At 42.9% G+C, this 17,092-nt stretch overlaps 2 protein-coding genes across 2 annotated transcripts in view; both read right to left on the minus strand.

The window, feature by feature from the left end:
- Positions 1-586: 586 nt before the first annotated feature.
- On the minus strand, positions 587-15,007 carry LOC118408641 (polycystic kidney disease protein 1-like 2). Its single transcript, XM_035809503.1, has 26 exons — positions 14,688-15,007; positions 14,225-14,488; positions 13,699-13,968; positions 13,475-13,528; positions 13,163-13,237; positions 12,544-12,762; positions 12,295-12,326; positions 11,792-11,926; positions 11,271-11,441; positions 10,945-11,035; positions 10,503-10,663; positions 10,153-10,395; positions 9,519-9,981; positions 9,238-9,398; positions 8,814-9,041; positions 8,546-8,713; positions 8,227-8,384; positions 7,572-7,849; positions 5,947-6,356; positions 5,569-5,710; positions 5,211-5,449; positions 4,749-4,923; positions 3,753-4,439; positions 3,338-3,588; positions 2,868-3,147; positions 587-2,563 (listed from the first exon to the last, which is right to left on the minus strand). The coding sequence occupies exons 1-26, from the start codon at positions 14,938-14,940 to the stop codon at positions 2,388-2,390; spliced, it is 5,784 nt and encodes a 1,927-aa protein (XP_035665396.1). The 5' UTR covers positions 14,941-15,007; the 3' UTR covers positions 587-2,387.
- A 2,041-nt stretch (positions 15,008-17,048) lies between these two features.
- LOC118408651 overlaps positions 17,049-17,092 on the minus strand; it is a 27,787-nt gene continuing 27,743 nt past the window's right edge. The window contains exon 10 of the mRNA XM_035809511.1: positions 17,049-17,089. Within this exon, the coding sequence (XP_035665404.1) occupies positions 17,049-17,089 (41 nt within the window). The remainder of the gene's footprint in view (positions 17,090-17,092) is intronic.

Raw genomic sequence — 17,092 nt, forward strand, 5'->3', positions numbered from 1 at the left:
AGAGGAAGGTTATTTACAAGGAACTTGTGTTTGTGCTCATTGTCCTTTGTTTATGTTGGTCTGCATTGGCAATATAGGATCATGTTTTCTTCCGACTCAGCAAATCACTGTCGTACCAAATACATGCTGAAACTACAAGCAGAATGCAGAACGGCAACATACCCTTCCCTTGCATGTTTCGAAAGTTGTTCCTTCGGGCTACCATAATCTTTTCACATTCGTCTTGAGCAAAGACAAATGACACCATTGTAACCTGCGGAGGCAATTCCGTGACAAATTGTTCACGTATAACCTTGTTGCCTCCGGCAAAGAATACATTGTGTGTTCCCATGCGCCGCCACACCCCCTGTCCCGCCGTCCTTCATCTTATCGTGGTCCGGAACCATTTACATTCATCACCTGCCGACGATAGATGGCTTCTACAGTGGTATCTCGGCACGAGAAGAATGATCGCGGAGCATGAAAGTACAATCAACGGAGACAGTAAGAATATGAGTATATCAGCCTAGCGTTTTCTTGAGATGGTTGAGTCAAAGTACCTATCAATTCAAAAATCCCCTGTAATACTGCCAAGCTCAGTGTTTTATTATCAATGTAATCCCATCCATTTGGCCGGCTGAGGACCACATTAAGTTACGACCGCTTCCTCAAGTACAGTATGAACGGTACAGACATGTACCAAGAGCACGCTAGATTTAATTAAGAACATTATGACGCACACATCATGAGGAGGGGTAAACAGAGCTGCTTTTTAAGTTGTCTCAATGAGAATACAAAAGGTACATCGTGCTGAAGCAGTATGTTATAACCCTCCTCTACGCAGTGCGCCCCTAGCATGTGACATGGTAGTCAAAGTAACATAGAAATTGGCATAACACTCAACCAGAGTAAGCCGTCTGCTTCACATCGGTGGCTTTAATGGCTCAGATGTGTATAACGTATTTTATACCTGGCATTTTGAGACGATGAAATCAGAAATCTCCGTGTAAATTAAATTTATCCGCCCCCTTTCTATAGTATTATGAGCAGTTGCCACGAAATACAAGGAATATCCATGTTGAAATTAGCAGATGACACAAGGCAAACCTGACTGAGTTCTGTTATGTTTATCATCGTACATTGACTACACTTCTGCCAGGAGGAGCTACAGGGCAACCAGTGTACTGTAAGACATGAATCTGCAGTCACTGCACGTATCAAACGCAACATAGCCTGAAGCACAATGACAATCTATCTGTAACTCATCAAAGCGCAACTACACATCACCATAAAACTACTGTGTCGTGACACGCAACGTGACCGAATTCAGAAAGACGCTTTCCCTGTCAAATCAGTAAGAACTAAGTAGTCGATTGGATGTATCTGCAAGGCAATGGTGAATAAGGGTCAAGAGTGGGTCAATGTAGGAGAATAACAGACAAGTATGATGTCCCTGGGAGTATTCGATTTCCATCGTACTGGCACAAATGTTGGTCTTGGGTCGGCTTTTCCTGGACAGTATTACAGCGCACATACAGCGGACCGCGAAAAGCTGACTAGATAGATGATCAATGGAATAGGTCACTGGCAGAATTAGGTTTAACGAAAATGTGAATGACAAAGAGGACACTCAAAACGCATTCTGAGTACAGCGGCTGAAATCTAATTGTTTCTTGAAAATGACATAAAACTAATGAATTATAAGACACACCCATGTGTGATGTCCTTTCAAAGTTGTCTTACATAAATATTGCAATGGTCCTTTAAACACTAGGTTAAAGAGTCCTATAAATTTGTAAAATCAGCTAATTTCTTCGCTTTTTCTTTCTACAAGACTCCACATCATGCCGATGTTACCGTCACCTACCAGAAACCAATCATATTTGATTTAACCAGTGGTGTTACACAGATGGTGTCATTGGGAGTAGAATCCGTATCAATGAGTGCTACATGCAGGTCAGTACACTGGCATCATGGAAGAACCATGAAAATTATTGGGTTTAAATATGTCGCCATTCTACATCAATTCAGCAAAGATCTAACATCCAATTATATGACATTATCAGGTAGTGCAATCACAGTTTTAAAAATTCAAAAAGAAGCATTCATGATTTTCCACACACACACAAACTGCAAATACAAGCAGTCATTAAGAGAATACAATACTATGAACAAGTCATCAAGGTGCTACGTGAACTGATAGGAACGGGCACCAATGCTAAAAGAATTTGTAGTCCTGTCTTTGCCACGACTTTGCAGGCTGTTTAAAGCGAGATAAGTGCACAAAGATCAATCCTTGTCCATTAAACACAGGCTATTTACAGTTTTAGTGTTTCAAATCACCATGACGAGTCGCGCTGTTGCTAGCAATACGGTCCTTCCATGATAAGTCTGGCGAATACGTGTTGTTACAATTCGAGGAACATTTGAGTGCCTTCTCTGCAGCCGGATCGGCGGTGGGTTCTTAGTTGCAATGCCCATTGAAATGTTACTTTTTCCAGTACGGCTCTCTCTGTCATCCTTCGCAGGGAAAGCTCGAGTTCCATAAGAGAGTCCTCCAAGCGGTCTAAGACATCCACGTTTTCTGGTAGGTTCAAGAAAATATGATAGCCAATTAATAAAAGACAAGCTGTGGACAATCATACAGATTAGAATTACTAATTAGGGATTACCACACCTTTTAATTCTCATCGAGAATGCAAACTTGATTGTGAAAATGGTCATCACATTGACCTTATCGACGTTTGAAAGCGGTAGATTTGCTACATTGGAGGGTGATCTAGAAACTGCCAACAAATGAAGTGAAACACATGACAGACGGACACTGTTTGCTTCAGGAATGAAACCACGGCAAAGACCGCTTTAACGCTGCCTAGATAACTGCCTACCTTCTTCTTCATCTGAACTTAACCCAAGCAGATTCGAACATCGTTCCCAGAGTTCCTGGAGAATTTGGCGATGCTCCTCTGGTGCTTCGAGATCGTTCATGAGCACCAAGGCGTCGTTGATGATAGCCACAAGGATGTTGATGAATACAAGCAACAGGCAAAGCAAAAACGCAAGGAGGAAGATGGGTCCAAGTCTCGTTTCGTTGACTTCGTCGAAATTAAAACCGCCAAGTACTGAGGTAAAGAGGCTCTTTCCAGTCTCAACAAAGGTGCGGTAACCCTGCAAAAGTATTGCATAATGTACCATACTGAAGATATATGAAGGGGAAATGAATGAAAGTGGCAAATCACGACGTTGCATGTATTTGAATAGTTGCCGTGTGGTAAATACTGTAAGCCTGCTGAATGAGTTAGTAAAAGTAGCTCAAAATGCTTTACATAACTTTACACTGTGTTCAATGTGTACCTACCGACAGCTGAGTGCCTAGCAGCAATAGACCTAATTGTGCAAAGGCACAGAAGACGATGGCGAAGTACGCAAAGAAGCCCATGACTTCAGTTGACATCTTACGTATACATGCGGCCAGGATGGAGATGGTGGGGTTGAAGCGCACCAGGTGAAGAAACTTCATGATGTTGATGAATGAGAGTATGGAAATTAACCACAGGAACACCAGGTTCCAGAATGCCGCTTCGTTGAAGTCAACATACCGCAGTTCCCCTGAAAGCAAACCCCGGAGTATGTTCAGTTTTGATGCACTACATAAACCTACGTTGAATCAATCAAAATAGGTTTTAAAAGCAACAAATAAGATTTTACACTTAATGGTCTGAAGAGAGTAAACGCTGTACTGGTATCGTCATTGCAAAGAGAATAGGGGTTACCTTTGGTGCTTTTAAGCTGGTCCAAAACTTTCCTTGATATGACATTCGTAACAGCAAAAATGGCAAAGGCAAACAACGACAGCACTATATTTAGGATTTCTACAATGTTCCACGGTTGCTTGAGGTATGCCTTCCCCTCTCGCACCATTATCTGCACCTCTCTCTTTGACTTGTATAAGAACCAAAAAACATAGATGATGTCAAAAGTCATTACGATATAACCGACGCTACCGATGAAGTAGTACAGCCTGTACGTGCTGATGGACATGGACGGCACACCGCCCCCAGTGTTGGGAAACTCCATGACGTATGTCAACGTTCTGAAGAAGTTCACGTTCGCGTTGAAAAGAGTGAATTCCACAACGATGACCCGTGTGTAGCGGTCGATCCAATCAGATTTCTCAAGCTCTTTGATAGTTTCTAAAGCAGCCTCATAACTGTCCCCCAACTCTGCCACATACCCTCCTGAATCGTAAGAAGACACTTCCGCTGCCGTACCCATGGCACTGCTGGGTTTCTGGTAAACCCATGGCGGTTGGATTAAACTTTCGTTGCTAAGCGTGTGGTTGGTGGTAGCAACAGGCTGCCATCCTGTTTGAAAGGGACGATTCTCTTCATTGCGTTGCGTATAACCTACGTTGCACTCAAGAATGTCGAAACGAAATCTTGAAGGTACCGTACAGCGCCCTGTGAATGGATTAAGTATGGAAACTCAGCTGATGATTCATGATCGGAGACCATTTATGATAGGAGGAACATATAATGCCATTAATACAACATCCATCTACATGTGCGAAAGTCCATCCGAAATATGTACTTCTGCTGTTATCTTTGGAAAATCGTCTACTTTTGATAGGATATTAAACACTGTCGGATAAAACAATAATTTGAGAACATCTCGCAAAATATCTATCATACATGCAGTTGTACCATTGGTATAACACAATTGTTACACTTCCAAAGCTGTGTCGGTCTGCATGGTGTAATGCTACCCACCTGGAGACACCCTCAGCTGACGCAACCTTGCTGACCCAACCATCACGGATTGCATGTCACTGATGAACGGTTTATCGCGCCACTTCCGGCGCCCGGCATTGTACTCAGACTTGTTGAAGAGACCCGGAAGGAGTGTCACTTGTCCCCATTTCCAAAAACTTTCTGCAGTAGAAACCTGGAGGAAGATACGTTTGTGAGAGGCCAAGCACTGGTTCTGATGAACGGCAAAGACGGCAATTTTAAATGTTTGCCATTTTAATACGGCACCAGAATCATATCAATAATCTGTTTAGCTGAAACGTTTTTCGGTAACGTTAACATCATTACACAAAGCTGAGCAAAAAGCCTTCAAAACGGTTGAGCCGAACTTGTAGCGTAGCTCTGTTGCAAAAGTTATTGAATTATACATCTGTTGAAATGGAGCTTGCGCGGTATATATACATTATATATTATAAGAATTACCTCATCAAATGTGCCCCTAAATAGCCCATCCAATTCCTTCTGTACATAATGTGAAGAAGTGTCAACATTTCCATTGGCTATAACGAGCAACAGAAGCACGTAGATCAGGAATGTCGTAATTTCTCCTAACGTCTTGTCCGTTCTCTTTCGAATTTCCTTTCTTTTTTGTTGGGCCTCCAGGGTAGACTTGTTGGTGACATTGTATTTACGAAGTGCTTTCGTCAGCCGAGCCTTAGTTGCTGAGAGATAAGAGGACAACAATACATGTATTACAAGCTACAGTACAGGTGCGTAATCCTACATAACTGACATTTCGCCTCTCAAAAGAGTAACAGATTACGAAGCACATATCTCTTACCTTCAAGCTCAAAGCGGTTGAATGGGTTTTTAGCATATTTCATGTCAGTAGGTGTTGCATCGAAAGCTGTGTCTTCACCGAGCACTGTCGTAAGAGTCATCTTTTTGAACAGCTTGGACAGTATGACGGCCAAAACAACGATCTGTCAGGAAACAAATGTAAGTACTTGCTGTTATTCTAAGATGCAGGAACGACAATATCAAATAGGTACTAAGGTACTAAGTAATAAGGTTAGGAGCATATGGACGACTTTAAATTTACATCAATCCTTCACGTTAGACTATACCTGCTTATCATATAGAGTCATAAATTAAAATTACTTGAAGATCCGTGTTAATGAGTATAAGATGCACAAAGAAATCAGTACATTAGGCGTACCTTGATGGGCTCAAAGACGAATGATGACTGGAAAAATGACAATAGAAACGTCTTCAGCCAATTGTTAGCTTTCACAGGACCCCATTCCAAACTGTAAAGAATGGTGAAAAATGCTGAGACGAAGCACGCCAGAGAAAGCAGTAGCCATCCCGCGTAAACACACCAGTGAGGCAACATCAGTTGTCTGGAGGCGGATGGGGAGCTTTGGCCTTTCTGTCCGTTCGTATCGTAGACTTTGCGCACTTCAGTTTTAGGCTTGCACCTCTTGAAGAGTTGAATCAACAACAAATTGAATGGTAAAACGGTGACAGATGTCATCACACTGACGTACAGATCGTGGAGCGTGAAGGAAATGGGGCCTAGCTTCACAGTTGTTGTTGTCTGAAGCGTATCGTCTGTTTTATGAGGGTCTGCATGGGGGGGTCTTGGTAACGCTTAACGGTGAATTCAGGAGGCCCGGTAACGGTTAACGGTAAATTCAGGAGGCCCGGTAACGCTTAACGGTAAATTCAGAAGGAGTTACAAAACATAACACCGTTGAAAGTAACATTGACGTGCATTCCTATGTATACAACGCTAGAGTAGGGGAATGGGGGAAAATATCCGTCTAATGACCAAGCAAAAGGTGCCCGGAACCCGGAGGAATGACGGGCATTGTCCATGACATCTGTAAATTGACGGAGGCAGAGTTCCCGGCCCGCCACAGAGACGGCGGCAGCAAATTTCTTATGGGGGGATTGGACTATTGTGAGTTTCAGCACCTGGAGCGCCGAAGGCACGACGCATTCCAGGGGGGTCCGGGGGTATGCTCCCCCGGGAAAATTTTAAAATGAAGACCCTCTTAAATGCTATTTCCTGCATTTTCGGCAAATTTTGCCGACTGACTAAGCTAGGTTGATTTTGACATTTTCATCAAATTACACAATGATTATAGCTTTGGCCTCCACCCCCAGAGCCCCCGACATATTTTACCATTTCGAGCTCAGAAGGCACGGGACGTTGCAATATAAGTCCGGGAAAATATTAAATCTGGACCGTCTGAAACGCCATTTACTGCTTTTTGCAGGACACATTCTGCTGTAAGACGAAGCTAAATTAAATGACATTTTATTAGAGAGAAAAGTTTTTTGTGCCTACCCACGCCCCTAACATATTTTCACCATGTCATCGTGAGCGCCAAAGGCGCCAGCCGTCGCAAGGACGGTCCGGAGAAACCTCATTTTCTGCATTCTATGAGTACTTTTTGCCCGAAACTAAGCTGAGTTTACACTGAAATCTGTATGAGTGATAAAGTTTTTGAGGGCGACGCTTCCGCAACATATTTTACCCTGTCCAGAGCCGAAGGCCGGGAGGCTCGGAGAAAATTTTGAAATCTGGACCCTTTGAAACGCCATTTCCTGCATTTTCCGGAGTTCTATCTGGCATTTGACTTCGTGTGTATAACGGGTTACGAAAAATTTCTTGGTAACGCTTAACGGTGAATTCGGGATAACAAATACGTTGAATTAGAACGACCAATAACGCTTCACGAAGAATATACCGATAACGGTTAACGTTAAATTAGAGAGGGTCGGTAACGATTAACGGTGAATTAAAATGACTCGTAACGCTTAACGGAAAAAGGCATGCAGACCCTCTTTTATACCACATGGCATTGGCGACCATGGTTGTGTAGAGCACGCATAGACCACAAGACAAACGCTGCACCCTTGTGAAGTAGCTCTTGGTGGGACGAGAGATAATAGAGTACCAGAGATGTTCGTTCTTCATGTCCGTGCGTACTGAGGACGAGAAAAGGAAGGCGAAAGAAGACAAGTCTTCCTCTTTCGCCGGAGTAAGATTCCTGATCACCTGGCCGTCGCCACGGTCCGCAGACAACCAGTCGTTGCATAGGAAAACATACCTTTAAGACAGTAGGAAATAGCTTTAAAGATTAAGCTATTTAATTCACATGGCCAGTTTCGCTACTAGGTTTAAAATACACATCAACATATGGCCGCTTCTTCTTCCGTCCTATAACGTAACTCACGTACCAGTTTACTTTCAAAATACCAGTGTTTGATTTATGTTTTAGTTTGCGTAGTTGTAACGAAATAACACATATTGATCAGCCATCGTCAACTTGCTCACGAAAAACAATCTATATCCCAAAGCTATTGAAAGTACATGTGTGGGTATCGTGGACCGGATGGCTAGGAAAACTCATCAGAATAATAGTCTCTTCTGCGAGCTCTAGCGGTTTTTCAAACAGAAAGCATAATCCAATCAGGTTGTGCTCACCTGTCCCTTGTCTGAAGGTCTTGCACAAGAACTTTTTCCAGATACCAGGACCTGCTTCTTCCTCCCTTGTTATCGTGCCAGATCTGAAGCATTCTGATGTCGCCAAGACTGCCGGGTACTGCCATACTAAATGTGTTGACACTGCCCTGTGTAAACAGCTGATAATTGCAGGACAAATTTAAGGGTGGGATTTGAAGCCAAACTAGGATAATTTCAGACTTTATCTTCAGATTAAGACGATATATGTGTCCATGGTAGAGGTTTAACGTCTCGAGCCATCGTGTCTCCAAAGATTTCCCGTTATAACGTCAAACTTTACCTGTGAGTCCTGCCCAAAGACACGAACCCCCGTCGCTGCCTCGTCTCCTATCACATTGAATGCCACGTTAGATTTCGTGCCAGCTCTCACTACATGTCCTGTGTGCACTGTGATGTGGTAGCAGTACTGATCTGCGCCACGGTTGTCCGGTAGGAATCGGTAGCACCACTGGCAAAAAAACATCAATTTATGATCAAAATTGCGATATGACACCGAATTTGATGAGTAACGAGAAATGAAAAAATAGCACGGAAGGGGATACACATACTTTTCTCACGTCCTCTATGTCCCTCCTTCTAGTAAATACTACAGCAATTAAGTACAGTCCTAGAACTACGAAGACTGTTGACAAAACTGAATTCTTGTCAAGATCGGCGAGCTTGCTGAAGACTGTGTTAAAATCGATGCTGTTAGGTGCAGTCGCGAAGTCAGCCCCAAACGGCGTCAAGTGATTGCAGGCACATACAGTTTCAGTGGCGGCTGTTGTACTGTGAACCTAAAATGGACGGAAGTTTCGAGAAATGCAGCTAGCGTTTCTCAAACAAGCTATATTTTCTAATTGCACATGCTTTACGATGTTAAAAATGAACAAATCTTATGTTATATGTCGATCCTCTATAAGTCATCTGAAATAATGCATGTACCATAAAAGACGTGCATGTCTGTAATGAAGTAAAAGGTTACCCACGTACCTTACAGCCATGATTGCTCCAGGTCTCCCTTTCTTCATCCCAAAAGTTACAACCGATGCGCTGTACTCCAAGAGTGTAGTACCGTGTAATGTTGTTGTTTAATTCGTCATCAACTAATAACACGCCGTCCTTCGTAGGCCCATCTAGCGCATCGGCGAGAGCTGTATCAAACAATTGACTTGTCTTAAATGCTTTAAAAATTAGACCTCAGCAGTAGGCAAAACGCAGTCACGTGTTGCAATAAAAGCCATGAAAACGATAAAAATAATAAGCTCTCGTACCTTCTATTTTCACTCCAATTTTGTATGTCCCCATACTGGGCCTTCCAAATGCCAACAGATACACGGGATGAGCATCAATCTGGTAGCTATTGAAATCGTGGCCTTCCAAACTTCTATTGACGATGTCATGTACGGTTTCATTGGGAAAGCCATCCGCCTTCCCATAGACACTTATGGCGGAGCTTTTGTTGGTCGCCTGAACGCGTACGAGGACAACGTCATTCTCGTCAGTGATGTTGACTCGGTGATACATCATTTCTGACGTTCCCGGCGGAGAAAACTCGAAAAGCTGCGTTTTGATTTTGCTTGGATCGGTTTGGAACTTCAGCAAAATGTCCTCGTCCATGCCGTCGAAAGTATGCCACGGTGTCGTTAATGGCAGTAAAGAGACGTCATAGACAGCGGACCTCACCCCACGCTGGCCGACTCCCCATGTAAACGGATTGTGTTGATAAACAACAATCTGAGCAAGAAGAGAACAAAAGACATGTCACAAAATAGACATTTTGCACATAAATTTATTGGCGTATGTCGGTTTATCGAGATATCTATAAAATCATGTCATTCTTGTTCCGTGACTTGTATTCGGCTAAAACGACACCCTGTAGAGATAACGGGACCGAAAATAGCGTACTTTTGCATCCACCAGAGAGGGAGGTCTCCTGGGGAATAGGGCCTTTCCAGAAGGGAACAGCAAAGTGGCATCCTTCATTTCTACCGCCCTTTCATTAAGCTTGTTGGCCCGCGTCCTTTGCACCATAACCGTTATGCCTCCGGCATTTACCACCGTCGGAGGTCCTCCTAACAGCAACCCATTCCTCATGGTGTTCACCAGGCCGTCAATGACGTCCCGGGTTTTCTTAACCATTGAACGTTTCTACGTGCATGATGAAATAAATATGAAAACATTATGAACAAGGGTACAGACAAAATGGCTGAAGCAACATAAAAATATCTTTGAGATTATTATTAGACAGTTCAAACCTTTGCATGTTCTGTCGCCTTCGCGTGAGCTGCCAGTTCTTCCTTCTCTCGTGGAGAGAGATATTCGTCTTCAGCGACAGATGCGCCATCAGGAGCAGCACCATCCGCATCTTTAACCGGATTCTCTTCTTCAAGGATATGACCAATTGAGCCGAGTAAAGCTAAAAGAAAATGAAAATTTTCCAAATGCACCAGTTGTCAGTCCCTTTATTCTGCGGACTTTTGTTGTTCAGTGGGCAATGCCAACATCGACAGTGTAAGATTCGGTAGTGTGATCATGCCGATAACACAAAATTCACAAGACGACATAAAGTTACGACGTGCAATGGAAAAGTTGAAGAGCTTATGTTCTGTCGCCCATAACGTAAATCACAAATATCATCCACCTGACCCCTTGAGTGAATTTGTGGTAATTAGCTGTAGCACAGTCACAGTATCCTACCTGTTCCCAAGACGGAAACGGAATCTGGTTCAAGGACTTCGGTTTCTGACATTGCCTCCGTCATCATTCTCATCGCTTCAACGGCAGCTTCCTGTGTTAAAGGTAAGTACAGATAGATAACCACTGGTACTGAACACATAGGTCGTCTTCTTTATACCTAAGCATATGAGTGTAACTTTAAACATTCTTTTCTATCTGACACTGTGACAGAGTAAACATTCATTCTAGTGTTCTAACTACTGAAAATGAATCCGGAAGCACTTTTAAAACGAGTTACTTCTTAGATGCCCTGGTTTGAAATATAAGTTTTGAATCAACACCAGTACCTTTGCGTCATGAGTAAGATGCGGACAATCAGCGACGACAAGTGCACCTATCTGGGACAGCACTGTGATTCCATCAATGCCTCTAACTGACGAAGAGGCCACTCTGAAAGCTTGCACAGACTCTTCGCATAACTTGGCGTCGTCGGCTTTGTCCTCAATGCTGTCTGATTGCTGCAAAATGAGTTTTCAAATACAATTCAATCTCTATACAACTGGACAAAAAACGTCAAAAGTTAACTGCCACAATAAAAGCAAGATCATAGCTCGTCCATGACAAAGGATACAACAACCGAACGTTCTGCTGCAGTACCAAGGCCAGCCACCATGAGGTCTAAAATCGACCTTGACCTTTGACTTGCCAAGACCTACCAACGTACCAAATATCACAATCCATCTGACCATGCTCTAGTAATGCTAACCTCAAATGTCCGTTAACACAAACAAGCACACATGTAAGCAAACAGACAGACCGAAAGCCGGTGATTACGATGGTACAATGGTTATGTCATAACTAATGGCACCTTGTCGTGTTGGAATGTTGACTGGACAAGGGCCGCCTTCACTACTGCTGGATCAGCCGAGGAAATATCACTAAGGTCGATCCCAGGGATTTCGGGAATAGCAAGACCTTCAACTAATGGGGCTGGTGGTATGTCCTGTGTGTGGTGAAATCATAAAACAGCAATCCATAAGTGTGTAGCGCATGCACAGATAGAGGTGTTGGGTAAAAACTAGCGTGTTCGCAATCACACTGACGTTTGAAGTGACAAGTCAACTTAGATGGGATTTGGCAATATCCGAATGTAAAGTTACCTGCTAGGCAGGGCTTTCAAATTTGACACAGGATTCGTCTGCCATTGTGGCAGAGTAACCGTATTGCCATTATTATGAAATACTCATGTAAACAGCATGGTGGTGTATATGGCATATAAGATGTATATAGTGACATTGACCAGTGTGTTTTGGATATCATGTGAACTTGTGAAGCATACGGTAGCTTTGCCAGCTCGGTCATTCAACTCACCTCTAATAGCATGGCGCTGGATGTTTCTTCCACTGTGGTGAGAACATTGAAGTACATCGTCATTAAAACAGAAGCACCTTTCATTTTGAATCACTTAAACAACCCGCCATGGTCCTAACATTTTCAACGGCATTAATGACACCCCTTGTTGCACTGACAACCAATAAATGTTCGACCCCCCCCCCCCACACACACACACACATGTCAGTGTGTTGTCTAGTAATACAAGATGTAAGAACATAATCTTACCGTCGACATTCGTCAGTAGAGAGTCCCCCATAACCGCATAATCAGAGGAGACGTAATCGGCACCAAACTCCGGATCCTGATCGCTAGATCCATGACTAGATTCGCTGTTGGACCATTCACTTTCAGACGATCCGCTATCGTCACTGGAGACACTGTCAAAGAAGTCGCTTGGGGTAGATTCAGCGTCTTCGTTGATCACCCCTTCTGTTGAAACTGAATCTATTGTGTGTTCAAATGAGCCCAGATTAGTACAATTCAATAGCGGTATTCAGTGTGTGAATTCATAGCGTTCTTGTCCGAAAGGAGGCGACACAGCGATTAGCAATTAATTTCCCTGCCTTGTCATACTATAGACTATGTAGAGGTCATAATTCGTCCCTACTTATGAGCATATGAAAGTTGAACGCATAGTGCTAGCAGTGGACTGGCATTTCCTTTCATGTGTACTCACAGAACTGTGTAACTTTTAAAAGGGCTAAGCAAACAGAAATGGCGCCGCCTTCTACATGAACATTTGAATGCGTGGCAAGGACGTTAACTTTAAACTATCCGCCCCGGACAAATCTTGCACAATATCTAACAACTATGCACACGATTAGAAGTAGAATATTCAACTTACCACTTAGCGTAGTGTATGAAGACAGATCTGGCTGTAGCGATGACAGGGAGGGCTTAACGCTGGTAGGCGCATGTCCTAGGTGGATGATTCGTGTACTATGATTACTTAAAAGTGCATAATAGTTGCAAAAATGATACTGGGCCAATTTTTATCTATGTACTATAGTGTATTTTATAATTGCATCTACCAGCAAAGTTGCTAGTACATTAACTGACAGAAATTTTAAACACACGTGATACATAGACACCACAGTTTCTATATGTAATTAAAGTAACATCATTCAGCCAGAAAAAAATCATGCAGGGCACTTACCGGATGACGTTAACTCCGGCAACGGAGGTGATTCAGTTGTTGTCTTGGCAGCTGCTGCGGGTTGTTAAAGGTTTTAGACCGTTTAAAAAGTTTTGACCTAACGGTAAGTACGCAGGAGCACAAAAATAGTACACAGCAATAGATCGTACATTCACTATCACTTAGGTAACAACTACGGTGAAGGCATTATTTTGTCGTCGACAACTGTGCATTCTTAAACACACCTGTAAGAAATATGATATCCGAACTGGTTCCTTCGCCTGCGTGACCATAGGGAAACAACTTGGCTATGTAGATAGTTTCAGGTACCAGGTTGTCCACGACCACGGTTACACTATGACCAGTGAGTGTGACATTAGTAACAAGGAGAGGATCCAGGGAGGGGTAGACCACGAGTCGGTATCCTAGTAGAGGCGCAGTCGGAGCGTCCCATGCCAACATGACCGAGTTTTCATGAACCTCTTCGGTGTGTAGATAGTGAGCATGATCCACAACTGATACAAGCAAAACAAAAGATCCGCCAATAAGATATCACAATCGAGCACACGTTGGAGTATATAGCTAATGCATATGTCTCATCTGACGACTCCTCGTTATAGAATATGATTGCGTACTGTATTTATCAACATGCAAGTAAGTAAAATTATATAAAACCTTGCTAGCTTGTTTTTTTTTTATATCTCACAGCCTTTCTATAGAAATAGGTTGATTGTAGTAAAGATTGGGTACTAGAACAACACGCCTACTCACTCGTATATTGGTGTATTCCCACTGGTGGCGTCTCACTGTCAGTCACTAGTCCTGTCACGTTCACGCTGTACTCAACACCCGGGAGAAGCCCTTCTAGAGTAACGTTTGGATGCCCCGAGTAAACGTGTCCAGTGTCTCTACTGTTGACCATCCCAAAATCAATCCTGTATCCCAGGGACGTTGTGCGTGGGGGAGGCACCCAAGACACCAAGAATCCAGATGATGATACCTGGGATGTCGTAAGGTTGACGATTGGGCCAACGTCTGGACAGGTTAACATTAACAAAATATGAATATCGTCAGTTATTTTCGCAAAAAGCATGTGATGAGAGTTTGCGCAGTACGAAAAGTGCTTTCCATTTTATGGACATGAATTCCACCACGACAAAATCGAAATCATACAGCTATATATATCGGTCTAATGAGATTTCAAATAACAAACAATGGAGAACCGTAATACTACCGGTTGTTTCCTTTACGGAAGAAAAGAAGACCTGGCCATTTCGTTGTCGAATGTAGACCTCAAGTAGGTATAAAGTTCCTGGTGCCAGGTCAGTAAAGTTGAAATTGTCTGTGTCCCAAGTCGTCGCTTCGATCTGATGCTGGTGATTGAAAAGGTTTTTCTGTTTTACATAAACGGTGCTGTTGGTACACGCCTGACGGTGTGTCTGCCATTGGACGGCGATAGAGGAAGTGGTCGTTTCCGTGATGTTCATGTCAAGTACTGCATCGTCTGCATCGTTTAATGATAAATCGTTTAATGATAAATCTAATAATCCAATAATTTTCAAACACCTAATAGGGAAATCGTACGGTAAACATTAAGTAGAACAAGGCTAATACAAAATTTCAGTTACATACTAGATATAAAACAATACATGTCTCCAATACAAACAATGTAGAGTTCGATTTTTAAACGCCGTCAACATTTGTTTCTCCTTTGTCTTATTTTGTCGAGGTTCATCAATTATGGACGGCAATCACTCTACATTGAACGTGATTGGTATATGGGAAATAAATTAGCTGCGAAAACAAACAGAAAGACCATGAGCAATAGATCCCCATGAACTGTAGTAGGCTTTTTTCACCGACCCATGACCCTGAATGTCTGCGACTTCTTTTACAGGATTGATAAATTACTATTACCTGAACTCTACTGCTCGCAACTACATAGCTTCTCCCTTCAGTTCCTCCAGAAGCTGTGTTGAAACGCATCTATTACATCAAGATACGTCTAATTTATCAAACCTAAAGAATATTCATAGTGTCACATGGTAGTTGATACATACTGAATTCTTCTGTTGACCCGGTCCTGCTTTCCTGTTATTCTGAAAACCTATGGCTGTAATCTGCTTTTGCCTTTAGGAGGCATAATTTATGTTATTTTCAATTCATCATTTTAAAAGTATGAATAATGATCATGTAAAGTGAATGTATTGAAGACCTACCCGAAATGACTAGGACTTCACATAGGGTCAGTATCCGCAAGGGTCCGGGAAGACGGACGCCCACATAGCGTCCCCGCATCCCAGGACAGGAGACGGAAATGGACGGCTGGTACAGGTCGATTTGATGATCACCTCCGCACTTGGGGTTCGTGCTGACCTGGTCGGAATCCCCGATGTGGATGTTGAAGGGGTTGATTCGTTCAGAACAACAGTCCTGGCGGTTGACGATGACCACTCTGTAGATAATGAAGACAAAGCCATGGCATTCGAGATGAATGTTCGGATGAACATGGATCAACTAGCATATAAAACCTGTTAACTGAGTGATGAATGCTAGGTCACTGGTGTACATGCTGGACCTTTACTTTGCCAAGCATCGATTGACCCACCCTAAAAACACGTCAACTGACCGTTACATAGTGCTACCGATTGCACTACTTACTAGTATTATCGTCCACTGGTGACTTTGCTGAGCCAAAAAAAAATGTCATGAACAATAATAAAAAACATATAAGAATGACCCTTAGCAATGACTCTCCTTTACACAAAGCACCAAAATATTTGCGTTGAGCGACATAACAAAATAAACTGTAAGTTTATTGGAAGCGTCATACATGGCGAGTTTCACATGTACCGTTTATTCTGATTTATCCTATTCGTCAGTTAGAGAACTTGAAGGACAAAGACTCAGGTGGACGTTAATAGGTGAGTTGTGTATACCCATTGTAATAACCGATGTACTATACTTGCTGTACACGTACCTGGCAACCATATATGATTGGCCAAGATCCACCCACCAGCTGGGAGACGCCTCTCCCGCAGTGTGGGTACAGAATCCAGCGTGGTAGTTGGTATTGGTGTTCCCATCTACGGCACGGCTGGCAGCTCCACCCGCCGAAATGCTTGTTTGGTACGCTGTCTTCCCAAAGGCGACATTGTGACCTTCCGGCAAGCAAGATGACTATTATATTAGCAGTGTCATGTTTGTATCCTTGCCAAGTTGAACAAATAAATTTCTATTCCGAAGACAGTTTTCCTCGTCTTGACTCTTCCCTCGCCCATAATATGACATTATGACAAACTGAACTTCATTCAACCAACGTACACTAGAGAAAGTTGGGATTTGTTCCAATTTTCGGCTAACTCCGCCAGACGGAATGGACTCATCGACTGCAGCTTTTCAGGAAAGTGACATCAGAACCACGTGATTAAAATACTCCTTAGGACAAAACACCAAAGGAAAATAAATATGGTGTGGTATGCCACATTTCTTGCCAAGGTGAAACAAACAGAGGGCCGTGTAAAAAAGTACATTGATGAAACGGAACAGGCGTTGAAAACGAGGTTTCTCAACAACAACGACCGAGTTCTGCCAATTATCCCAGCACAATGACAGTCTCCAGGGCACGCCGTTTTGCTT

The sequence above is a fragment of the Branchiostoma floridae genome, chromosome 2, assembly GCF_000003815.2.
Source record: "Branchiostoma floridae strain S238N-H82 chromosome 2, Bfl_VNyyK, whole genome shotgun sequence".
NCBI lineage: Eukaryota > Metazoa > Chordata > Leptocardii > Amphioxiformes > Branchiostomatidae > Branchiostoma > Branchiostoma floridae.